At 42.4% G+C, this 27,500-nt stretch overlaps 1 protein-coding gene across 1 annotated transcript in view; it reads left to right on the forward strand.

The window, feature by feature from the left end:
* The window catches only part of PNPLA1 (patatin-like phospholipase domain containing 1), a 56,141-nt gene extending 34,659 nt beyond the window's left edge, over positions 1-21,482 (forward strand). The window contains exons 5-8 of the mRNA XM_006860569.1: positions 588-648; positions 10,023-10,604; positions 13,557-13,635; positions 21,353-21,482. Coding sequence (XP_006860631.1) covers positions 588-648; positions 10,023-10,604; positions 13,557-13,635; positions 21,353-21,482 — 852 coding nt within the window. The remainder of the gene's footprint in view (positions 1-587; positions 649-10,022; positions 10,605-13,556; positions 13,636-21,352) is intronic.
* The last annotated feature ends 6,018 nt before the right edge of the window (positions 21,483-27,500 follow it).

The raw sequence follows: 27,500 nt of genomic DNA on the forward strand, positions 1-27,500 counted from the left end.
TTGAGATGTAATCCATACCGAAGGCTGTGCTCTTAAATCTTCATCAGTAAATGTTTTAAGTCCTCTTCACTTTCAGCAAGCAAGGTTGTATATCATCTGCATATTGCAGGTTGTTAACTGTTTCAAGAGGTAGCATATGGGTGTATGTGTGTGTGTCAGGGGGAGACAGTGATGAGCTGTGAATGGTGACACATGAACATAGCATCATTCTGGATACGTTATCAGGATTTGCTCCCCAGTTCTTCTTAGCAAGGGAGCCCTGGTGACACAGTGGTTAAGGCACTCGGCTGCTAACCAATTCAAAGGAGAAAAATGTGGCGGTCTACTACCTTAAAGATCTACAGCCATGGAAACCCATTGGGACAGTTCTACTCTGTCCTGTAGGGTCACTATGAAGTAGAGTTGACACAATGGCAGTAGATTCAGGAATGAGTCCTCTTAGCAGAGTTTGAGGAAAAGGACATTGTCTGGGTAAGTTTGGGTTCACAAGCAAGGAAAGCTGATGCTCTGGGGCAGGGGACCGTGACTATTGCTTCAGCTTTCATTATTTTCCTGGTGTCTTTCTCCCTCCACCCTACCAACCCCAGGTCCTGCACAATTACTACTACCGAGGGTACGAGGATACAGTTTTATACTTAAGGCGGCTGAGTAAGTACCACATGGGGTCCTGGAGGGAGGGGAAGCTTGGGTGAACTCCATTTAGTGAACTGCAGGTGTCTTTGACCAGGAGAGCTGGACATGGGTGCAGAGAACTGACAGTCTGTGCAGTCCAGGACAGATCACTGTGGTCAGAAGAGAGAGTCTGTAGAACCGGGAACGGTTAACTGATGGATGTCCTGGTTAGCGCTGTGGGTTAATGTGCTGGACTGCAAGGTTAGTTTGAACCACAGGGTCGGTGGTTCAAGCTCACCAGCTGTGCCTTGGAAACTCTATACGGGGTCACTATGGGTAGGAACCAACTCGACAGCCCTTAACAACAAAAATGAACGTATGGGTCAGTGTCTACGGCATTTGTCCAAACACAGTTGGTCCTCATTCTTCACAGATTGCATATTTTCAGTTTGTCTAAAAACCAAGCCAAACCAAATCACTGCCACAGAACCTATTCTGACTCATATCCACTGAATAGGACAGAGTAGAAATGTCCCACATGGTTTCCAAGGCTGTAGTATTTACAGAAGCAGACTGCCACATCTTTCTCCCTCAGACTGGATGGTGGGTTTGAACCACCAACCTTTCAGTTAGTAGTCCAGTGCTTAGCTATCATGCCACCAGTGCCCCTCCTTCAGTTTGCATGAGTGCTAAGATGTATTTGTAACTCTAAGATCCGTACTCGAGACATTTCTGCAGTATGGATTTTGTGCAGAATGGTGAAGAATTTGAGTCAGCAGATGTGCACATTCCAACTGAGGTCAGAGGAGGTGCTACTCTGCCCTCTTGTTTTAGTATACTGTAAACAAGTGTCATTTTGGTACCACATTTTTCACATGTTTGTGCTTTTTATTAGTGGTTTCACAGTTTAAAAAGGCCCCGAGGCGAAGGTGCTATCTAGTGTTTCTAAGCACAAGAAGGCTGTGATGTGCCTTATAAAGAAAATATGTGTGTTAGGTAAAGTTTGTGTGGACATGAGTTAAATACAGCGCTGTAGGCAGTGAGCGCAAAGTTAATGAATCAACGCAACAGGTAGTCCCCGTTCTGACGACTCCTCTATATGTCAGTTCTGACATAAATTGAACACATCATTTTATTTTTTTAGTTTTCATTGTTATTACCTTTTATTATCAGTGTCTTTGTAAATCCAATCTTATTTGTCTTTGGGGGTTGGAAACACTACATATAGACTTGCAGATATATCCTAATACATTGCTGCTGTTATTAAGTGCTGTCTAGTTGATTCTGACTTATAGCTGTATAGCTATACTATACTTATAGCTGTATAGGGTTTCTTAGGCTATAAATCTTTGCAGGAGCAGAAAGCCTCAACTTTCTCCCTCAGAACAGCATGTATGCTCAAACCGCCGACCTTGTGGTCCATAGTCCAGGGCTTCTTCTCCAGAGTAACATACATATATAAAAGAGTACACAAATCATAAAATCATAAAAATTTACTCTACGAATGAAATTGATGGTACAAATGCTGAATAAGATCACACACTATAGGCCTGGTCTGTGGAGTCCTAGTGTGGCTGTGTAGGATAAGCACTGAACTGATAAATCACAAGATCTGCAATTGAAACCCACCCGCTATTCCTCGGAAATCCTCTACAGGGTCAAAATGCATCAAAACTGTTTTGACAGCACTTAACAGCAAGAGCAACAATAGACTTTGTCTACAGTGAAGTCAGAATCCTAGTGGTTATTGGGCAGGTGAACTGTTCAGTGGTCCTATGTCACTCAAGTTGAACATTACCCAGCTTTCTACCCTTATCACTCCTGACCCTGACCCTGACTTCATTGTAGACCAGGCCACAGCCTGCTACATGGCATTGTTTTCAGTAGTAAATCATAGCAGTGAACATCTGCAAATGAACATCTGAGAATCATAACATCAAAAAATTATGTCTGAAACATTGTATGTAGTACATAATACTAACGATAAAATGTACCCCAAAAGCAAAACAACAGATGGTCATAAGTGCAGTTCATCATAACTTAAATCTGTTGTAAGTTGGGGACTTACATGTTTATATTAAATAAAGTATTTTTAAAAAGAAACACACACAAAACTAGGTAACATTATTGATTGATTGGTGAACATGATGTGACCGCAGGCTTGCAGGAGCCTGACCCTGCATTTTCTCTAGGTGCAACTGTTCAGAATTCCTGATTTAGTGTTCTCATGACTTTATAGAGCATAACCACTGTGAATAAGGAGGACCAACTATATATTTACAGATTTTAAAACTATACTTGTGAGCACAGTGTATCTGTAAGATAAACACTGGACTATGAACCATAAGGTTGGTGGTTTGAATCCACCAGCTGCTCCGTGGGAGAAAGATGAAGCTTTCTGCTGCCACAAACACTTACAGCTTTGAAAACCCTATACAGAGTCAGTAGGAGTCAGAACCGACTACATGGCACTTAACAACAACAACAAACTACACTTGGGAAATATATAGCTCATATCTCCCTGGAGAATCTCAGTTTTGTGTCATATTATTCTCTTCCATAAATCCATATTGTTAGAACTAGTGTGATTAGTTTTTATTTGGTTAGAGCTTTGAGTGATAAATCAGTCAACAAATCAAAGAGAAGGAAACTTGACCTGCATTTAATTTGAAAAACATGGTCCCCACTACTGTATGCCCTGTATTATCAAGACTAAAGAAATGAATCCAGAGAAATGTATTAAGCACTTCAGTACAGCTGTGGCAAACATCTTTTTAAAAGGGGGGGAAATGTTTTTTTCATATTTAATGCTAACACCTTAGAACATAGTCCCAGAAAAATTAATTGCTGGATCAAAGTGTGTTTACCTAATGTTTTAAGCTAGTTTCCATGTTGCCATGTGACTTCATAACTGTCCTTATGACAGTTGTATGATATTCTGCCAAGGAACTTTATGGTAAACCTTGTTAATTTCTTTGGGCTCTCTTTGGGTTCCCAAGTGTTCACTGTTATAAATAATGTGAATTTTTGTACATGGACAATGAATAAAGAAGATCTTAGAAGAATTGATTCATTTGAGTTATAATGTTGGAGGAGAATATTAAAAGTACCATGCGCTGTCAGCAAAATAAACAAATCTGTGTTGGAAGAAATACAGCCAGAATGCTTCTTAGAACCCAGGATGACCAGACTTGGTCTCTCATACTTCGGACATATTATCAGGAGAGACCAGTCCTTGGAGAAGGATATCATACTTAGTAAAGTGGAGGGTCGGTGAAAAAGAGGAAGACCCAATGAGATTGACTGGTACAGTGGCAGCAGGAATGTGCTCAAGCCTAGCTGCGATTATGAGGAAGAAGCAGGAGACCGGCAGTGTTTCTTTCTGATGTGCATAAGATTGCTAATGAGTTGGTACCAAAAGCGCTTAACAACAGGGTTTTAAAAATACCTTGAAGATGAGATAAAGGGGTTGAATGAAATTTTTCTCCCCTAGGATATGCTCTCCCCCCCCCTTTTTTTTTAATCCCTTCAAAATATTTTCTCTGTCTTGTTACTTTCTCTTGATTCCTTTCTCCCAACAAGGGGGCAGGGAAAGGCAGGAGAGCAGGTTGGAGAAGACATGGACTCTGGGAGCAAGTAGTACTGAATTGGGATCTCTATCTCTCCAAGCTGTGTGACCTCAGGAAAATCACTTCCCCTCTCTGAGTCTAGGCTGCCTAATCTGTAAAGAGATTCCAATTGGATTCAGGACTTTCTTGTTAGAAGTATTTGAGATAGAAAGATAAATGCTCAAGGCAATAAACTGGTTGGAAGCCCTGTGAAATTCTAAAGATGGTATCTCTGGCACCCATTCAAAAACTGAAGAGGTATATGAGGGGTGGAGGATTTCCCCTGGAATCACTCAAAGTAGGAACAGACATCAACTAGAAGGAAGAAAATGCCTTGTCCTGACTATCAGTTTCTTTTGTTTACTCTTTTTTTTTTTTTTTTTTTTTAATTAAATGTTTTTATTTTGCACTGAGTGAAAGTTTACAGGGCACATCATCAGCTTCACATTCAACCATTCATATAGCTTGTTTCATTACATTGATTATTATCCCCTCCATATATCATCAGTTTACAGTGTTTCTCTCTATCCTCTTTAGCTTTTTTTTTTTTGGATGGGGGGCACTTGCCTTTTTGGAATTTACAGTCTCGACTTTTAGGGAAGGTTTTTACATTTGTCTGTGGATATCCAGGGCTCATGTATGAGATTACTAACAAGCATTACTGAATAATCAGATGAGGGACAGTTTGCTATGTCTACTAGGTAGCTAGAGTCTGATCCTCAGAGCCTATGGTTTGGACGGTCAACAACGCTTGGGCGCACAGGGGCTTGGCCTCCTGACCTCTTTTGTTTACTCTTACAGTTTGACTTCCCAGTCCAGGTTTCACCTTGGGCTTGGTGGGGCTGGATTTTACTCCTAAACACCAGAGGAAACAGGAGATCTTGGTGCACCCTTCAAAAAATTGCTATTGGTGCCCAGAGCCACACTTTAACTCCCCACCTGCCATCTGGGAACAGAAGGGGTCTGCTACAGCCCACAGTCCCTGTCTGCATGCCTTTGGATGGGCATCAGCTGCAGCCTGAAGTCACACCCTCAGGGTGTTACCTCACCTCACATCGTCTTTCTTTCCCAAGAACTCTCATCCACCTAATTAATTATTCCTGCTTCCAGGCAAGCCACCCTCTCCACCTTGACCCCTGCCATCTCCACCCCCAGCAGCAGCCTTCTGCCAAAGGGAAGGGCTCAGCTAGCAGTCCTACCTGAAAATCCACATTCCCACACAGGCCTGCAAACTTGGGTGTTGAGTGCATTAGGAACTCTGGAGGTGCCAGGTCTACAATACATGTGGGGCCAGACCTTCCTTTCCTCCCTCACTTCCTTCTCTCCATTCTCTTCTTCCCTTCCTCCCTCTCACAATTTGATACATTTTGACTTTATATTTACCTGTGAAACCAGACCACAGTCAAGACAATGAACAATCCATCAACCCAAAGGGTTTCCTCCTGCCTCTTTGTGATCCTTCCACACTCCCATTTCTACCATCCCCACTACATCCCCAAGCAATCCCAGTTCTTTTTTCCCCAATCACTGGAGTCCTGGTGTGGTGCTGTGGGTTAATGTGCCAGACTGCAAAGCCATTTGAACTGCAAAGTCAGAGGTTCAAGCTCATCAGCTGCTCCTTGGAAATCCAATACAGGGTCGCTATGGGTCAGAATCAACTCGAAGGCACTTAACAACAACAACAACATATAGATTACTGGTATGGTACTGTGGGCTAATGTGCCAGACTGCAATGTCATTTGAACTGTAAGGTTGGTGGTTCAAGCTCCTTGGAAACCCCATACAGGGTTACTATGTGTTGGAATCGACTCAACGGCACTTAAAAACAACAACAACCCATAGATTACTGGAGTCCTGGTATGGCACTGTAGGATAAGCACCGGACCACAAGGCCGGTTTGAACTACAAGGTCAGTGGTTCAAACTCATCAGCCACTCCTTGGAAGTCCTATACTGAGTCGCTATAAATCAGAACCAACTGAGCAGAACTTAACAACAACATAGATTTCACGTAAAGGAACTCTTGCTGTATGCATAATCATTTTGAAATTCATCCATCTTATTGCATATGCACAGCTTACTCCTTTTTATGGTTGAGTGGCATTACATTATATGGACTTACCACAGTTCATGTATCCGTTCATCTGTTGATGAACGGATACATCACTTTTTTCACTTGTTTCCAGTTTGGGGCTATTATAAATAAAGCAACTGTGAATATGCATGCATAAATCTTTTAATGGGCATGTTTTAATTTCGCCAAAAATCCTCACCACTGGACCAATAAACAACATTCTTGATTGAAGTCATCAAGGACTTCATTCTTCTTGGATCAACTATCAACACTCATGGAAGCAGCAGTCAAGAAATCAAACAATGTAGTGCATTAGGCAAATCTGCTGCACAAGACCTTTTTCAGGTGTTGAAGAGCAAAGATGTCAGCTTGAGGACTAAGGTGCGCCTGACCCAAGCCATGGTATTTTTAATAGCCTCATATGCATGTGAAAGCTGAACAGTGAATAAGGAAGACTGTAGAAGAATTGATGCTTTTGAGTTATGGTGTTGGAGAAGAATATTGAAATTGCCATGGGCTGCCAAAAGAATCAATAGAACTGTTTTGGAAGAAGTGCAGCCTGAGTGCTCCTTAGAGGCCAAGATGGCCAAACTTTGTCTCTCATACTTCAGACATATTGTCAGGAGGGACCAGTCACTGGAGAAGGAAATCATGTTTGGTAAGGTGGAGGGTCAGAGAAAAAGAGGAAGACACCCCCAATGAGACGGATTGGCCAAGAGGCAGTATCGATGGACTCAAGCGTGGCAACAGTAGTTAGGTTGGCCCAGGATTGGGCAGTGTTTCGTTCTGCTGTGCATAAGGTCGCTATGAGTCAGTACCGACTCGATGGCACCTAACAAGAAGAACAACAAAACCTAGGAGTAGAGTGAATTGATCACAGGATAGATATATGTTTAACTAGTTAAGAAACTGCTAAAGTGTTTTCCAAAGTGGTTACACCATTTCACATTCCCACCAGAAACTGGATCAAAGATCCAGTTGTTCCACATTTCTTGCCAACACTTGGTATGATGAGCCTTTATAAATTTTAACCATTCTAAAAAGGAGCTCTGGTAGTGTAGTGGTTACAAATTGGGCTGTGAACCACAGGGTCAGCAGCTCGAAACTACCAGCTGCTCCGCAGGAGAAAGATGAGGCTTTCTGCTCCCATAAAGATTTATAGCCTCGGAAACCCTGTTCAGGGTCTCTATGGGTCGGAACCGACTCAACGACACTTAACAACAACAACAACAATGGGTGTATGGTAGAATTTTGTTGTAGTTTTCATTGTGTTTATATAATGACTAGGAGTACTGGTGTGGCACTGTAGGATAAGTACTGGACTACTGACCACAAGGTCGGCAGTTCAAAACCACCAGCTTCTCCTTAGAAGCCCTACACAGGGTTTCTGTGAGTCAGAACCAATGCAATGGCACTTAACAACAACAATAACTAAGCAGAAGTCCCAGTGGCATAGTAGGTTAAGCTGAGTTGCTAGCCCAAAGATCATCAGTTCAAAACCACTAAAGATGAGACTATCTGCTCCCACAAAGATTTACAGTCTCAGAAACCTTATGGACAAGTTCTACTTAGTCCTATAGAGTCAGTATAAGTCAGAACCAACTTGACAGTTTGCTTCAGTATTTAATAACTAAGGATGCTGAGCATTTTTTCATTTGCTTATTTGCCATCCATGTCTTTTAAATTCATTTGCCTATTTCTCTCCAGATTTTCAATAAGCTTTATTTTTAGAACAGTTTTAGATTTACAGAAAAATTGTCTACACTACAGTGTAAATATATCAGAAACCATCATGTTTGCTTTTGTTTTCCCTCATTCTCAATGCCTGGTACAATGCCTCTGTGTATAAATGTTTAGGGGAATAGATGAGTTACTACGAGAGTAAGCAAAAAAGTATTGCTAATTAGGGTTCCAGTTCATACATAATGTACAAGTTTATTCCAGACAAAATGTGTTTAAATAAGTCTTTACAATCAGTGGGCGGCTGCAGACAAGTTCTCTCAGTAAGTACCCTTGTCTTAGTCTCATTGTTATTAAGTGCTGTCAAGTTGGTTTGGACTCATAGAGACCCTATGTACAACAGAAGGAAATACTGCCTGGTCCTGCTTCACCCTCACTAAACTGCTGCTAAACCTGAGCTCATTGCTGCTGCCACTTTGCCAATCTATCTCTTTGGGGGTCTTCCTCTTTTTCTCTGTCCCTCTGCTTTACCGTTCATCATGTTCTTCTCCAGCAACTGGTCCCTCCTGATAACATGTCTGAAGAATGAGAGACAAAGTCTGGCCATCCTGGCTTCTAAGGAGCATTGTGGTTGTACTTCTTCCAACACAGATTTGTTTGTTCTTCTGGCAGTCCATGGTACTTTCAATATTCTCCTCCAACACCACAACTCTAATGTATCAACTCTTCTGTGGTCTTCCTTATTCATTGCCCAACTTTCCCACTCATAAACAGCTATTGAAAATACCATGGCTTGGCTCAGCACACTGTAGTCCTCAAACTGACATCTTTGTTTTTGAACACTTTACAGAGAGGTCTTGTGCAGCAGATTTGCCTAATGCAATAGTCTCATTGTTGTTGTTGTTGTTAAGTGCCGTCGAGTCGGTTCCGACCCATAGCGACCCTGTACAGGGTTTCCGAGGGTGTAAATCTTTACAGGAGTAGAAAGCCTCATCTTTCTCCCGCCGGAGCGGCTGGTAGTTTCGAACCGCTGACCTTAAGGTTTGCAGCCCGATTCGTAACCACTACGCTACCAGAGCTCCTCATTAGGGAGCCTTAAACAACCACAACAAAATAATCAAATCAAAACAGTGACTTGCTAGGGGATCTGTTGGGTCAGTTATATTCAAGGTAGAGTGGTCAACTCAGAAGGTTATGAAGACTGCTTTTTGAGATTCCAAAAGGGGTAATCTTGATAGATTTTTTTGAAGGACACAGGTCAATCACAGGGGCTTATAATGAAGAAATTTTCTAAAAATTGGAAACGGCATAGGTGAGGAAAAGACTGACTCGAGGAATTTGGTTTTCATCACAACAATGCACCTGCTCGTTCTTTAAAGGTAAAAGGGCTGTCCTATGAGAATTGCATTGGGAAACCTACCCCATTCACCCTACAACACAGATCTTGCCCTATCATACTTCTTTTTGTTCCCCAAACTCAAAGAACAAGGGATACAATTTAAGTCCCTCAAAAATGTCCCAAACTGCCATTTTGACGTGTTATAAATCAAAAAGAGGGCAGAATTCTTTAAGGAAAGGTTAGGAAGATGGAAACACTGCCTTCAGGAGTGGATAGACCTAGATGGGGGATCTATCAAGAAACAATACCTTTGCATTTTGATCATTTTGTTTAATAATCTATGATTTTGTAGCAATGCTTTTTGACTTACCCCTGTACACAATCAGATACTCAATCTAAATTCAAGTATGTTGTTGCTGTTGAGTGCCATCAAGTCAGTTCCGAACTCACAGTCACCCGGTATAGGGTTTCCTAGGAGTGACTGGTAGGTTTGAACTGCTGACCTTCTGGTGAGCAGTCCAGTGCTTATCCTACAGCGCCACACCAACTCTCCAAATTCATGTATATTTAAGTTTAAAATCAAGTTGGAAAACACTAATCCCGCTCCTGAAAGTAATCTGGAAAAGCATTATTAGCACAATCAGCAAATGCCATGCTGATGCTAGGGGTTATTAAATGCCATTTATGGTCCCATGTTGTGTCTTTCCTAGATGCTGCTTATATTAATTCTCCTTCCAAGAGAGTGATTTTCCCCCGGGTAGAAGTATACTGCCAGATCGAACTCGCCCTCGGTAGTGAGTGCCCGGGACAGCCATGCCACCAAGCAGAGCAGACTGATGTGGAAGAAGCCATGCAACTTCACACCCATTGGGCTCCCAAAGGGGATGGGAAGGGTGGCCATAGTCCACTCATGTCCACACCCATGCAGACTCCTGAACCCACATGTGAGTCACCAGATTCTGCACCTGTATCTTCATTCGAGCCCCCACCTGCACCGCCGCAGGTCTCATCATCTTCACATTCTCCAACTGACTTAGCACCCCCAGCTGAGCAATTACTGCCTAGCTTAACACCTGACTCATCACTCGCCCTCACACCACCTGAGCTGTCACCTGTGTTACCACAGAAGCAGGAACAACCCTCTGGACCACCTTGCAGACCTCCATCTTCTGAGTTATCCTCCTCACCCAGACCACACCTGGGGACTTCAACCGTGAAAGCACTTCAAACAGCACCCCAATGTTCTCCTTCAGCATCACCTGTAGAGGAACTGGACCCAGAACAACCTCAAGGTATGGACCCTCATGGCTTCTCATGGGTTTTTTTCATCTGCGTAACAACACTGTGATCCATAGTCATTGCTTCAGAGGGGTAGATTTGTAAGATTAGCAAAGCTTGCTCTAGCCACTTTGCCTGTTATGAGGACAGGCCACCACCAGGAGGCAGTATACTTGAGATTTGCTCATTCCTCCAGTCCAAAGATTTTCAAAGTGTTCCTCTAACTAGACACAACAGCATCACCTGGGAACTTGTTAGAAATGAAAATTCTCAGGTCCCACTGAAGACCTACTGAACCCAGGACTTGCAGTGAGGCCCAGGAGTTTGTCTTTGTCATAAATCCTCCAGGTGATTCACACACTCACATTTGAGAACAGCTGTTTTCGTTGTACTGAATGCCTCTCTGTGAAAATCACTGTGCTAGGTCCATGCTACCCAAAGAGTGGTCCATGAGCTGACTGATGCCAGTCCCTAAAGTATTGTCACTAGTTCATGACAAGAGGCAAGCAGATAGTGATAACAAGCACTTAGAAAACATTTTGCCACTGCTTCCAAGAGCTTCATCTTTTTTTTTTAGTAATTCATTTGTATTGTTCTTCACAAAAGCATTAGTCCATTGTAGATTGGAAAATAAATTTTATTTTTATGAAAGTCCAACTGGCTCTTCACTACTAGTGTGTGCTCTTAAGAGGACTCAGTAGAGAGACTGCAAAGATAACTGTTCTTGATTCCGCATTCTCAGATCTCCCCTCTAGTAGAGGAGATGGCATGGATACCAACCTCAAACATACAAGATTTATCAGTATCACATACTCAACAAAGCAGACAGCTGTGGACGATTTATAAAGGAGACTAAGATCACTTCTCTCTGGGGGAACAAGGAAGGCTTCTTGGAGGAGTGACAGGCTCATTGAAATGCACAGGGTTCTGGCCACTGGGGTTTGTGGGATTGAATGTGAGTAGAAAGTGCACTTCAGATTTTGCTTATTTTAGAGACACAGTTGCAGAATTGTTGTTGTTAAGTGCCATCAAGTCAGTTCTGACCAATAGCAACCTTGTATAGGGCTTCCAAGGAGCCACTGGTGGGCTTGAACTGCCAACCTTACAGTTCAAACCAACCTTGCAGTCCAGTGCATTAACCCACAGTGCCACACCAGGTCTCCACAGTTGCAGAGTAGGAAAGTGCAATTCATATTCAGGATGAAGAGGATTCCTGTTTGACATCTGTGGATGGTCTAAGTGAGGGCAGAGGGAGAGGTACCCCTGTAGGGGACTAAAGCCAGGTTGAAGAGCACCCTCATGGTCCATCAGCCAAGCTTCCCTAGATGTGGTCAACAGCAGCACAGATTAGCAAGGTTTCCCTGTTTAAGAATCTGCCCCAACCCAGGAGTGACCCCCTTATAGGTTTGCCTGTGATTCTTTCCATCACCCAAACCAAGCCCACTGCCACACGTCAATTCCAACCCATAGTGATCTACAATGGCAGAATAGTACGGCTCCATTTGGGTTTCTGAGGCTGTAAATCTTTATGGAAGCAGACGGCCCCATCGTTCTTCCATGGAGCAGCTGGTGGGTTCGAACTGCTGACCTTTCAGTTAGAAGCCCAATGCTTAGCCCACTATGCCACCAGGACTCCTCTTTTCATCACAATGATGACAAAAAACATGAGAACATTAAGAGTCAGAAGATTGACTCAAGTGTCTCACATCCTCTTTTATTTCCTGTTAAATGCACTGCATTTATTTTGTACGACACCTGTGCCATTTATGTTCCGGTGTCTGAGCAATCCTGGTGCTCCTCTTCCCTGTTTGCCTTCACTTGTGTTGGGGTAGACAGAGGGGACCGATAGCCCAGGGATTCTCAGTTTGGTGTGAACTCCCCACCCCACCCAGCAGACATCTGGCAGGTCCGGAGGCGTTTTTGGTTGTCACAACTTCTAGAGTCACCACAACCAACTCTGTGCTACTGACAACCAGCAAGCAGCAGCAACAGCATCACCTGGGAACTTGTTAGAGATGAAAATCCTCAGAGCCCACCACAGACCCACTAGTCAGAATCTCTAGTAGGCAGGGAGGCTGCTAAGCAGCCTACAATGCACAGACAACAAAAAATTATCGGGCCCTGAATGTCAATAGGGCTGAGGTTGAGAAACAGTAATAACCTAAAGCTGGCTTCAGCAGTAACCTTTCAGAGCATCATGGGACTTCAGCAGAGCAGAGCCGTCCCAAGGTGTGTTCTCATTGGCCATTTAGTGATCCTCATGAGGGTGGAAAAGAAAAGGCAAAAAAATCCTGAGAAAATCCATAAAGGAAGGAAGAGGCTTCACTGGAAACAGATTTGGAAGAAGTGGGGCCATCCGACAGTCTTCCAAATCAAGAAATTTCAGAGAGGGATCCAAATATATTCTAGATTATATTTATTTACATAAATATGGATTGAATAAATATATATAAATATTCATTTATATCATATCCCCATATAATGAAACATGCAAAAATATCACTTAAGAATTAAGTTATTAATATTTTTGGTGTGGCACTGTAGGATAAGCACTGAACTGCTCAAGTGAGCAATTCAACCCCACCAGCCGATCCTTGGAAACCTTACACAGAGTCACTGTGAGTCAGAAGTGACTCCATAGCACTTAACAACAACAACATTCCAATTTTAAAAATCGTGCAGGTGATGGGAGATTCAGGCTCCTGTTTTCCAACAAATGATCCCTAACATGATTCTTTTTATGAGGGAGTTCTTTATAATAGGATATCAGGGTCAGTCTGGTCCTCTCACAGATACGGCTGCACTAGGTCTCAATCAAACCTGATGCTAGTCCTAAGTATGAAAGTTTGAGAAGGAAAGAATTACTTACTGTTGTTAAACACACTTGCATATTTTAAGACTGATCCAGTATTCCTCCCCTGCCCTCTTCTCACTTGTCTCTCCTATAATTTTACTTTTAACTGTAGCTCCCCTTGCCTCTTCAAATCCCCAAAGTGCCACACCTCTGGTTAATATGAAGGAAATCATCTGCAAGCCTTGTGTGATGTAAGTGTCTTCTTCACTGGAAACTTGTACTTTTCCTTTGGCCAGAGGTAAGAGCCAGGATTCAGGGTTGGGGGAGGCCCAGCTGACTGATGTTTGCCATCTCTTTTGCTGCTCCTGGTAACAATGAGATCATGTTCTACTTTGTGGGATTACAGTCCACCCTTTACATTTCACAGACCACAACCACACCTCGTTTTTTTCTTTCTTTAGTGTGAAAACAGCGTGGTCAATGAACCTCTTCATGCTAACAACATCATTCTAGTCCACCCCTCCTCTGCACACTGGGGAAGGCATCTTCTTCTTTTTAAAACGTTTTATTGTGAATGGAGTGAAGGTTTACAGACAAGACCATCAGTTTTACATTCAACAAATTATACACTTTGTTTCATCTCAATGATTGCGATCCCCTCCATGCAACAACAGTTGTCCCACTTTCTCCCAGTGGTCCCTAGTTCCATCCCACCTTCCTTTCTAACCCTTCTGAACATTGTCCTTAGGTAATTGTTGCCCTTTTCATCTTGAATGGTTAACCACTCCATGATGAGCATACCTAGTGTCGTTGTCCCCCACTTTGTATTATTTACCGCTTGGCTGAAAATTTGGCCACAGGGGTGAATTCTGGGACTGCATCCTCTTTAAGCTCAGTGGAGACTGTGTTCCTTCTCTTTGTTCCCTCTGTCATATTTTACTCTCAGGTCCAGATAATTAGCAGGCATTCCACATCCGATCCTTAGATATCCTCCGTATCTCAGGATGAGTTGAAGGGCTTGATCAAAATACTCACCACTCATCTGGCAGTTTATCATAGTGCAGTGGCTTGTGTGTTGCTGTGATTCTGGAAGCTATGCCACGAATATTTTAAATACCAGCAGGGTCACCATGGTGGACAGGTTTCAGACAAAGACAGACTAGGAAGAAGGATAAGAAGACTACTTCTGAATATTTAGTCACTGAAAACCTTATGAATAGCAGTGGAACACTGTCAACAACAGAATATTGAATCATGATGAAGAGCACCAGAATACTGTCAGACATAGTGCCGGAAGATGAGCCCCTCAAGTTGAAAGGCACTCAAAATACGACTGGGGAAGAGCTGCTTCCTTAAAGTAGTGTTGACAGTGATGACACAAATAGAATAAAGCCTTCATGACCTTCATTTGCTTGCTGGGCACAACTCAAAATGAAGAGAAACATCCATTAATAATGGGAACACAGAATGTAGGAAGTATGAATCTAGGAAAATTGGAAATTGTCAAAATGACATGGAATACATAAACATAGATATCCTAGTCATTCATGAAATTAAATGGGCTGGTATTGGCCATTTTGATTCTGACAATCTCATGGTTTACTCTACCAGGAATGACAAATTGTGGAGAAATGGTGCCACATTCATCATCAAAAATAACATATCAACATTATCTTAAAGTTCAATACTATCTGTGATGGGATAATATCCATATATCTATAAGTTAGACCAGTTAATACCACTATTATTCAAATTTATGCACCAATCACTAAAGCCAGTGATGATGAAATTGAAGAATTCTATCAATTTCTTCAGTTTGAAATTTATCAAACATGCAATCAAAATGTATTGATAATTACTGGCAATTGGAATGTAAAGGTTGGAAACAAAGAGGAAGGATCAGTAGTTAGAAAATATGACGTTGGTGATAGAAACGATGCTGGAGATCACATGATGGACTTTTTCAAGATCAATGACTTCTTCAGGGCAAATACCTTTTGAAACAACATGAAAGATGACTTTACATATGGACCTTACCAGGTGGAATACACAGAAATAAAATTGACTACATCTGTGGAAAGAAACCGTGGAAAAGCTCCATATCATCAGCCAAAACAAGGCCAGGGGCAGACTGTGGAACAGACCATCAATTGCTCAGATGCAAGTTCAGGTTGAAGCTGAAAAAATTAAAACAAGTCCATGCGAGCCAAAATATGACATTTTACATATCCCACCTGAGTTTAGAAATCACCTGAAGAACAGATTTGATGCATTAAACATTAAAGACCAAAGACCAGAAGAGTTGTGGGGTGACATCAAGAACATTATACATGAAGAAAGCAAAAGGCCATTAAGAAGACAAGAGAGAAGGAAAAGACTAAAATGGATGTCAGAAGAGACTCTGAAATTTGCTCTCCAGTGTAGAGATGCTAAAGCAAATGGAACTAATGAGGATGTAAAGAGCTGTATAGAAAATTTCAAAAGGCAGCTCGAGAAGATAAAGGCAAATATTATAACAAATTGGGCAAAGACCTGGAGTTAGAAAACTGAAAAGAAAGAATATGCTCAACATTCCTCAAGCTGAGGGAGTTGAAGGAAAAATTCAAGCCTCGACTTGTAATATTGAAGGATTCTATGGGAAAAAAATATTAAATGATGCAGAAAGCATGGAAGGAATACACAGAGTCATTGTACTAAAAAGAAATTATTGATGTTCAACCATTTCAAGAAGTAGCAAATGATCAAGAGCCAATGATACTGAGGAATAAGTCCAACGTGCATTGAAGGCATTGGCAAAGAACAAAGATCCTGGAATTGATGGAATACAAATGGAAATCTTTCAACAAACTAACAAAGTACTGAAGGCACTCACTCAACTATAGTTTGGAAGACAACTACCTGGCCAACTGACTGGAAGAGATCCATAATTGTGTGCATTTCAAAGAGAGGTGACTCAACGGAATGCAGAAATCATAGGACAATATCATCAAATTTTGCTGAAGATAATACAAAAATGCCTGGAGCCATATATTGGCAGAGAACTTCCAGAGGTTCAAACTGGATTCAGAAGAGGACATGATATGAGGGACATCATTGCTGATGTCAGATGGGTCTTGGTTAAAAGCAGAGAATACCAGAAAGATGTTTACCTGTGCTTTATTGACTACACAAAGGCTTTTGATTATCTGGATCATGATAAGCTATGGACAACACTGAGGAGAATGAGTATTCTGAAGCACTTAATTGTGCTCATGAGAAACCTGTACATAGACCAAGAGGCAGTTGTTTAAACAGAACAAGGGAACACTGAATGGTTTATAATAAGGAAATGTGTGTGCCAGGGTTGTATTCTTTCACCATACTTGTTCAATTTGTATGCTGAGCACAAAATCCAAGAAACTGGATTGTATGAAGAAAAAATGTGACATCAGGATTGGAGGAAAACTCATTAACATTCAATATGCAAATGATGTACTCTTGCCTACTGAAAACGAAAAGGACTTAAAATACGTACTGATGAAGATCAAAGACCATAGCCTTTGGTGTGGGTTGCACCTCAATGTTAAAAAACAAAAATCCTCACCACTGGATCAATCAACAACATCCATATCAATGGAGAGAAGATTGAAGTTGTCAAAGACTTCATTTTGCTCAGATCAACCATCAACACTCATGGAAACAGCAGTCAAGAAACCAAACGACATATTGCATTGGGCAAATTGCTGTTCAAGATCTCTGTAAAGTGTTCAAGAGCAAAGTTTGAGGACTAAGGTGTGTCTGACCCAGACCATGGTATTTTCAATAACCTCATATGCATGTGAGAGTTGGACAGTGAATGGAGAAGACCATAGAAGAATTGATGCATTTGAGTTGCGGTGTTGGAGGAGAACATTAAAAGTACTATGGACTGCTAAAAGAACAAATAAATCTATGTTGGAAGAAGTACAGCCAGAATCATCCTTGGAAGCCAGACTAGCCAGATTTCGTCTCTCATACTTCAAACATATTATCATGAGGGACCAGTCCCTGGAGAAGGATATCATGTTGGGTAAAGTGGAGGGTTGGAGAAAAAGAGGAAGAAGACCCCAGTGAGATGGATTCACACAGTGGCAGCAGCAAAGAGCTCAAACGTAGCAACAATTATAAGGTTGGCACAAGACCAGGCAGTGTTTTGTACTGTTGTGCATAGGGTCACTATGAGTTGGTACCAACAACAATTGTTGTTAAGTGCTGTTGAGTCAGTTCCTACCCATAGCGAACCTGTATAGGGTTTCCAAGGAGCGGTTGGTGAGCTTGAATCGCCAATCTTACAGTTCAAAGGATTTTGCAGTCCAGCTCATTAACCCACAGCGCCACAGCAGGACTCCTAACAACAACAATATAAAAATACCAGTTGTCAGAACTCATTGCCACCCCCATCTATGCTACATGACCATAGTTGAACTGCACTCAATAGGGTTTTTGAGGTTGTCACTTTTCAGAAGCACATGACCAGCCCTTTCTTCCAGGATACCTCTGAGTGAGTCTGCACCACCAACCTTTCAGTTAATAGTTGAGTGATTAACTCTTTGTGCCTCCCAGGGCACAAACTTAACAACAATCTTATAGAAACAGACTGTCACACCTTTCTTCCGTGCAGCGGCTGGTGGATTCAAATTGCTACCTTTCAGTTAGCAGCCAAGTGCTTACTCACTGAACCACCAGGGCTCCTTCCCGCATAAGACCTCTAATATTTCTATGTCAGAGATTATTCCTAGAGAATCTTTCTTACGTTGTTGTTGTTGTTGAGTCGGTTCCAATTCACAGCGACACTGTATAGAGTTTCCAAGAAGCAGTTGGTAGATTTGAACCACAGACCTTGAGGTTTAACCCGGCCTGTAGTCTAGTGCTTATCCTACAACACCACACCAGGACTCCATCTTTCTTATAAGGCACATCAGTTGTCTGGGGTCTAGAACATACACATTTTACTGCACTTTGTAGATAGTGTGTTGTTTTACAAACTGAAGACTTGTGTCAAACTTGTGCCAAGCAAATCTACCGGCACAATTTTTCCATAGCAAGTGCTCACGTTGTGTTTCTATGTCATGTTTTGGTAATTCTCACAATAATTCCAACTGCTTTATATTGCTTTTACATGTTTAATAGACTATAACCAAAACCCCAGTGCCATCGAATTGATTGGCTCATTGTTGTTGTTGATGTGTGCTGTGGAGTCGGTTCCAACTCATTAGTGACCCTGTATAGGGTTTCCAAGGCTGTAAATCTTTACAGGAGCAGAAAGCCTCATCTTTCTCCCGCGGAACAGCTGGTAGTTTCAAACTGCTGACCTTGCAGTTCACAGCCCGATTCATAACCACTACACCACCAGAGCTCCTTGACTCATAGCGACCCAATAAAACAGAGCAGAACTTCTCCACGAGGCTTCTGGCCTGTAATTCTTTATAGAAGCAGATTGCCTCATCTTCCTCCCATGGAACAACTGATGGGTTTGAACTGCTGACCTTTCTGTTAGTAACGCAAATGCTTAACCCACTGTACTACCAGGGCTTCTTACTAGACTTTGTTGTTGTTGTTAAGTGCCATCAAGTCAGTTCTGACTCATAGTGATGCTGTATAGGGTTTCCGAGGAGCAGTTGGCAGATTTGAACCACTGACCTTTTGGTTAGCAATCCAGTGCTTATCCTACAGTGCCACACCAAGACTGCTTAATAGACTATGTGGTTGTTTTGTGCCATCGAGTCAATTCCGACTCATAGTGACCCCATACAGGGTTTCTGAGGAGCACCTGGTGGGTTTGGACTGCCTACCTTGTGATGGCTGTTGTTCTGACTCATAGCGACCCTGTATAGGGCTTTCAAGAAGTGGCTGGTGAGCTTGAACCACTGACCTTGCATTTCAAACCAACATTGCAGTTCAATGCCTTAACCCACAATGCCACATCAGGACTGCTTGTGATTAGCCCAGTGCTATCCTACAGCATCAAACTAGGACTCCTTAATAGACCATGTTGTTGTTAAGTGCCATTGAGTTGGCTCTGACCCACAGTGACTCTATATAGGGTTTTCGAGGAGTAGCTGGTGAGTTTGAACCACTGACCTTGCAGTTCAAATGGCTTTGCAGTCTGGTGCATTAACCCACAGCGCCACACCAGGACTCCTAATAGGCTATAGCATAGCGTAAACATAACTTTTACATGTACTGGGAAACCAAAATGTTTGTGCCATCCACTTTACTGTGATAATCACTTTACTGCATTGGTCTAGAATTGAATCTACAGTCTCTCCAGGGTATGCCTATAATCCATTATTATCTTTAAAGTAATTATGAAAAGGCCTGAAGAACTGTACTTTTTTCAGTTCCCTGGAGACTGAATTATTGGATACCAGTTGGGTTAGCCAATGTAAGGTACCAGCAGAGGATCAGAGGGTCCCTCCTTGGCCAGAAGATTCAAAACCCAAACCAAACCACTACTACCGAGTCGGTTCTGACTCGTGTAGGGCAGAATTGAACTATTCCTTTTGGGCTTCCAAGACTGCAAATCTTTAAGGGAGTATCTTTCTCCCATGGAGACCAAAGGGTTAGACAAGAAGAAATGTGTGGTACTCCTCCCTGCCACCCTATCCCTCGTGCCTTGGGATGATTCTGGTAGTGGCCAGATTTCTGTGAGGCGGGAATTGCAGGAACTGGGAGAGGAAGACCTGAGACATTCCCACTTCACAGCACATCAAATATATTAAAATATACCTGCTTCCCACATAAAGTGTACATTTTACTATAAAACTGTTTAAAGGGTTTGTATAAATTTAATGATGTTAAGCTGAGGCATAAATTACGCATTTTGGTCACTTAATTTAAGTGTTATTGCATTTATATATATTACTATAAAAAAGTTTAATTGAGTTTCAGTTGATTGGTTGGCATGATGTTACTTAGATATTCATTGATTATTAAAATAAAAAGGTCCTCTAGGAACTTTGATGCTCATCTAGGGTTGAGCACCGCAGCACTGATGTGTCTGCCTTCTGAGATGGAGCAGGGACTTACATCACGGACACGGGACCAGTGTCTCCAGGGTTGGTGTCACCTTCCCCCCATGGACCTCTTCCTGTGTCAGACTATACAGAATCCTTAATAACAGTTATGACCCATTTTAATCCATTTTAATAACATGTGACAAAGATAGCTGTAAATTGCTTAAACATAGTATTTCTTAGATCATATGAATACTAACAAAATAGTTTTGTGAAATCTTTTTACATTGAATTACAGCATTATTAGTTACATCATTAGTAACTGAGTAGGAACCATTTAAAATATTATTTCCTTCTTATTCTTTATTACTACTTTATTCTCAAGAAAATTAGTGACATAGGTTCACTAATAGCGCACGTTGTTACTGTTAAATGCCCTTGAGTTGGTCCTGACTCATACGGACCATCCTGTATAGGGTTTCCAAGGAGAAGCTAGTGGGTATGAACCACTGACTGCTCAGTTAGCAGTCCAGTGCTTGTCCTACAGAGCACATTAGAAGGTTCAAAAAGAAAATTAGCATGGAGTTTTAGCCTTGTCGGTTTATTGATGCCTGTAAGCTGGTCTTATGAGAAATGATTTTGTTGTTATAATTAACTACAGGTTGTACTAAATAAAAAGGAGCTCTGGTAGCATAGTGGTTACAAATCGGGCTGTGAACCTCAGGGTCAGCAGTTCGAAACTACCAGCTGTTCTGTGGGAGAAAGATGAGGATTTCTGCTCCCATAAAGATCTACAGCCTCAGAAACCCTGTACAGGGTCACTATGAGTTGGAACTGACCCCACGGTACATAACAACAACAAACAACATACTAAATAAAAAATGTAAAGACAATCATTTGGTGTCACCCGGTACAATATGCACCCCCACAGCTCCCTAGTGATGTCACTGCACGGGACAGACTGTTAACAAACCTCCATTTCATCTCCTTCCAGGGAGATCCCTGCTGAAGACTCAAACTGGGTGACCAAGATGTTCAAGAAGAGCAAACAAAAGACAAATGGCACTAGGAAAGGCTTCTCAAGACATCTACGATGCAAAAAATCAAGTGGCAGAGAGCAGTGAGTGTGACCAATGTTTCCTAAGTTCCACAGGGAATGGTTTTCAGAAGGGTTTCCAGGAGCAAAGCAGGAATCAGTATGAGGTGGGGGTTTAGGAGTTTGGATTTTGAAATAAGACACACCTGGCATAAAAACCTTATACTGCCACCTTCTGGCTCAGTGATCATGGTTAGGACGCTTGGTCTTTTTGAGCCTCTGTTTTCTGATCCATAAACTGGGGCTGATACCAACTCACAAGTTGTTATGAGGGTAAAAGGAAATCAACTATGTACATTGTTTAGCAGAGGGTAGGATATGTAGATTAGTAGGTGTTGTGGATCTGTAATACCCCCAGATGTTAATTTTTTACCTTTCAGCTTCTGAACAGAAACCGTACTTAAAAATCAAACTAGACAGGTGGATAGGTTCATGACCCTCAACAAGTAGAACTCCAAACTGATGCAAACTTAAATTAAAAGCCCTAATCCGTGGAGGTCTGCTTCTTATAGCTCTTTGACTCTATAATATTGCCATTGATTTAATCAGGTAACATTTTTTGTGCACCTACTAAATAAATACCAGGTGTTCTACTAACTCTGGGGATAACTAAACTTGATCCCCGACTTTCAAGAGTTTATCCCAAATTGACCTTTAGACCAAAGATAAGGATAAGCATACTAATCTGATAAACTTGGAACCTCACCTAAAACAAATCTCAATTTTATACTGAACATTGTTAATGAAGTTACAGACACACATACGCGCATACTCACAAATTCAAACTGCCAGCCTCAAAAGCAAATCAAGCCAGGTAATTTTGAGCTTATTATTTGAGCTTGAGCATAAATTATGCATTTTGTCCAAATGATTTAAACTTTATTGCAATCACATATTATTGGGAAGGGTTTAAATTGTGTTTTAGTTAATTAGTTGGTATGGTGTACGCTTATTTCACTGAATTACCAACATGCTCTCTGAATAGAACAGACCCATGCTGTTATTGAATTTGCTTCAAGCCTTTATTAATCAGAAAGATCCCTAAATCACTCTAGGCAACATTCTTCCCAGTTGTTCCTGTCCCTGCTGGGGTCCTGGGGAGACATGTGTTTGAAAGAATGATGGTCAAAGAGTCACCTGGGAGCCAAAGGCTCACTTCAGAGTCTGGGCAAGTAGGTACTTGGTGGGTGGTGGGAAGTAGGATGGTAGATAGGTGATTTTCAGGGCAGATGCAGGAAGTGGACAGACGCAGGTGTCTCTTTCTGGAGTAAAGGATGGGCAGAGAAGGTGCAGGACCCAGTGGATAGTGAGAGGTCCCTGGTGTGTGTGGGGGGGTGGGGGGGGGCCATAGGATTAATGCAGTAGGGGATTATTCTTACTTTGTTCCCTGGTCTCTAGCCCCAGAACGGTCCGGACTGTTGAGTTTCTACCTCTGTTCATGGGACTTTAACAGATCTCTTATGACTGCGGGCACTGAACATCATATGGGAGAGCCAGGCCCTAACTCAGGTCTCTTGGTTCCAGGGCCAGCTCTTTCCATTACATCAGAGTGCTGGGAACGATACATTTCAGCTGGAGCTACCTTGGCTAATGAACTTCTAGGTGTGAAGGTGCTTCATAAAGAAATAGAATAACACTCATAAACTGTGGGAAGTGCTGTTGTCATTGGGTCACACATCCTGCACCAGGCATGTGCTTATCTTTGGCTTTCCATTATACGAGAGATTATGAAAGTGACTAGAGGCCATTTACCATTGAATGATCTTGTGCAATTCCAAATCCATTACTTTGAGCTTCAAAGGCCAGGTGACCAGTTGCAGTGGCGGTGACTCCTACTCATGGGAACTCCATGTGTGTCAGAGTAGAACTGTACTCTGTAGGATTTTCAGTGGTGGGTGTTTCAGAACACGATCACCAGGCTTTTCTTCCAAGGCAATTCTGGGTGCACGGAACTACCACCATCTAGCTAGTAACCAAGTACATTAACATTTATACCACCCAGGGACTGCAAGGCCAGATAATGGAGAAGAAAAAACAAACTTATAAAATTTAGGGATGGAGAGTGGGGAGTGATCCAGAGAAAAGACAAATCTGCCCTTTTCCTTTCAAACCAAAACAAGAGACACTGTCACATCCATGGGCTAGTCTGAGGCAAAGTCCTGGGCCCCATCTGATAACCTTGCCGGCAAAGAAGAGAGGGATTAGACTAATAGCTGCACAGTAGATGTCATATATGAATTAACATATGTGTATTTTAAAATCAGATGTTCACGTTTATACTCTGATTTTTATTTTATTCATCATCAGCTATTTAAAAACCAGTTGCTGTCAAGTCAGTTCCAACTCATGACAACCCTATGTGTGTCAGAGTAGAGCTGTGCACATAGGGTTTTCAGTGTCTGGTTTTTCTGAAGTAGATTGCCAGACCTTTCTTCCAAGGAGCCTCTAGATAGAATCAAATCTCTAATCCCATCAATTCTGCTCTGTGCCGTTTCATTCTGGGACCAGCAATTACACTCAATGTACTATTCTCTCAGAAGACTTGGAATTGTGTAACTGATTTCAGAGTGGAGAGACATACTGAGAGACTACTTATAGGCTACCAAAACAAGAAGCCTATCTGCCCCCAAATCCTCCTGATTTCTATCAGATTCTCCATATTTCCATCGTTAGAAAGCTTTTCCTTTGAGTTACTATGGAATTCCCCCTATTCAAATATGAATATAATAAGTAAACATTTTAAAACCAAGCCCATTGCCACTTAGTTGATGACTCACACTCACAGCGACCTTATACGACACTATGAGTAGGACTGCCCCATAGGATTTCCAAGTCTGTCATCTTTACAGAAGCAGACTGCAATGTATTTCTCTCACAGAGTGGCTGGTGGATTCGAACTGCTGGCCTTTCGGTTAGCAACCAAGTACTGAGCATAGTGAGGTTAAGAAACAGGTCCAATAGCACACAATTGGTAGGTGGCAGAGCCAGGATCCCAATCCAGGTTGTCTGTGGCCAGTATCTTGATGTTAAACACTAAGGGGTAAGTCTTCCTGGATAGAAAGAGCACAGGAAAGGGAGTCCGAAATCAGTTTCCAACCCTTATTTACTTTATGGGAGTCCTGGTTTCCTATCTACGTAATAACATGTGCCCTGCCTTAATCCCATGGGTACCTGGAGCTTAGATGAGAAACTGAATATTCAGGCATCCTGTGTAATTCTGGGTGACAAGGCATGTCAGGTTTTTATGACTAGTACCCAGACCTGTGTGGGACATCGGGGATGGGGCGGGGGGCCCCAAGTGGATTCTCCTAAGAGAAGAGCACAGAGGAATGCATAAAAAAAGGGTACAAAGAAACAAGTCACCAACTTTGTGACTCTAGGTCCGGTGAGCCCTAGATGATAGCCCAATACAAGTGCCACTTGAAGAGACATGGCTATTGTTAAATGCTGTTGAGTCAGTTCCGACTCAAAGCAACCCTATATCGGGTTTCTGAGGAGTAGCTGGTGAATTTGAACCACTGACCTTGAGGTTAGCAGTACAGTGCTTATCCTACAGCACCATTAAAAGCACCATTAGTATGTTTTTAAGTTTTATACCTGCGTTCTTTTTAGTATGCGCAATCTTATTGCTTTTTCTGATTACAAAAACAAAAATTTAGAAAAACATAAGAAAATAAAAACTACCAGAAACCATACTGTTCAGCTGTTAATATTTTGGTGTACAGCTTTCTATATTTTCCCATGGGTGCTCACATACACAGCACGCATTTATGGACATCATATCATATATTATGTAGTAATAAGGAGCCCTGGTAGTGTAACTGACTATGAGCTAAGCTGATAACCACAAGCTCAGTAGTTCGAATCTACCAGTCGAGGGAGACAGATGAGGCTTTCTACTCCTGAACATTTACAGCCTTGGAAATCCACTGCAGGGTCACTATGAGTTGGAACTGGTTCAGTGGCATATCACCACCACATATTAATTAATGTGTAACCTGCTTTGTAGCTAAATACATGGTGGTGGTGGTTTTGTGCCATGGAGTTGGTTCTGACTCATAGCGACCCTGTACAGGGTTTCTGAGGCTGTAAATCTTTACAGGAGCAGAAAGCCTCATCTTTCTCCCATGAAACAGCTGGTCGTTTCGAGCTGCTGACCTTAAGATTAGCAGCCTGATTTGTAACCACTATGCTACCAGAACTAAATATATACTCATCATTCATTACAATGTCAAATAAATATAAATCTATTAAGTTTGTAATGATCCCATAATATTCCATTGGTATGAATATGCCATTGTTTATTTAATCAATCCCCTCCTGATGAGTGCTTGTTATTATTGTTGTTGTTAAGTGCCCTTAAGTAGGTTCCCATCCATAGCGACCCTGTTTAGGGTTTCCAAGGAGCAGCTGGTGGGCTTGAACTGCCGACCTTGCAGTTCAAACAATTCTGCAGTCCAGTGCATTAACCCACAGCACCATACCAGGACTCCAGGTTATTTCTATTTTTAGCTACCATCAACATAGTTTTTGATAAATCCTCCTCAAACACAATGTCACAGAGCCAGAAAACAGCAAAGTCTGTGGAAGCCGTTAACCTCAGTTACAAGGATGGCGATAGGTAGAGGCCTGAAGTGCACTTGGAGATGGAACTAGGTCCAGCTGGGTTGGGTTCCATAGTAACAAGGTTTGACTTCAACTGTGGTGCTGGAGGCTCATCACAGAGTTTAAGCAGCTGAACGACATGGTCAAATTTGAAAATGATATGAGTATCTAAGAATATGCAAATTCACATCCCAGCAGTTCTCCAAGGTGGGGCCTGCCTCCAGGTACACACAGAGGCCAAGTGACTTGCTCAAGGTCACACAGCAGGTAGAGATAGAGCTTAGAACTCAGGTCTTCTGTCTCCTTCTTTTGTCTCATCTCTCCTCACATGACTTCTCTCATCCAGGTCTGCCCACTGCCCACTTGACTTCCCTTTGTTGTCTGTTCCTGAGATGACATGGGTCACTTACAGGTGTCATCCCAACCTGATCCAGGAGTACAGCTACCCTGAGGTATGGAATTCCCAGTGGCCCTGGAGGCCTATCTTGTGTCTTGCCCTGGACAGTTGTGCTGACCTTGGGGCCCCATGGGCCCAGCCTCCTTTCTATCCCCATCTCCTCTTTCCTGGGTCACAGAGTTAGCACTAGTCCTGTGCCTTATGCCACTAAGAAAACAGTGACCCTTCATTGAGAACTTGACTGCCAGCTGTTGGAAAATTATCATAGTATCCTGATTTCAGCTATAACAGAAATAACAATGTCTGTGAAGTGCCTGTCCTTTCTGTCTCTTAGCCCCGTAGCCTTGTGTAGTGTGTGGTCTGTGCAACTGTCCTCAGCATTCTGGTAGGCACTCCACCATAGCCTTCCTGAAAACCCACGTGGTTACAGAAGTTTCATAAACAACACTGTATTTCAAACTCTCTTTTATCATCTCCCAGTGGAGAACTCCATTTGCAGAACAGCAAAGTAGCCTTGTATGATCAAGAGAACCCCTAATTGGCTTTTGCTATAAATGGGGATTTCCAGTTTCCATGGCTACTTGATGCTGGCAGGGGTGTTCCCAGTGGAAGGAGAATGAGGAAAGTCCTAGACTGACCTGGGAATGAAGAATCTGTGTTCTTTTCTAGGAAGCTATGAACCCAGAGAGAAAACCTGACCAGGAACATGAGAGGACCTGATGCCCCTGCGGCAGAACCTGCTCCCCCACTGCTCTCAGATGCCCTCCCCTGACCCTAGACCGTTAGGGGGCCAGGAGCAACATCCACTACCAGTCCTGTTGGTACAAAGTCTCCTGTTTCCCTCAACCAGTCTCCTCGTCCAAACAACTTCTCAGCCTTGTCAGAGCGGTGCTGACAGCACAAGACACACTCCTCTGTGCTGGCTGGGCTCTGGGCCTTCCTCCCAATCCTGCCTGAGCTCATTTCCTCCAGATGCACCCAGTCATTCCTAACCTCCCAGGATGCAATGGGGGTCGGGCAGGACTGAGCCACAGAAGGACCAAC

The sequence above is a fragment of the Chrysochloris asiatica genome, unplaced genomic scaffold (assembly GCF_000296735.1).
Source record: "Chrysochloris asiatica unplaced genomic scaffold, ChrAsi1.0 scaffold00038, whole genome shotgun sequence".
Classification (NCBI taxonomy): Eukaryota; Metazoa; Chordata; class Mammalia; order Afrosoricida; family Chrysochloridae; genus Chrysochloris; species Chrysochloris asiatica.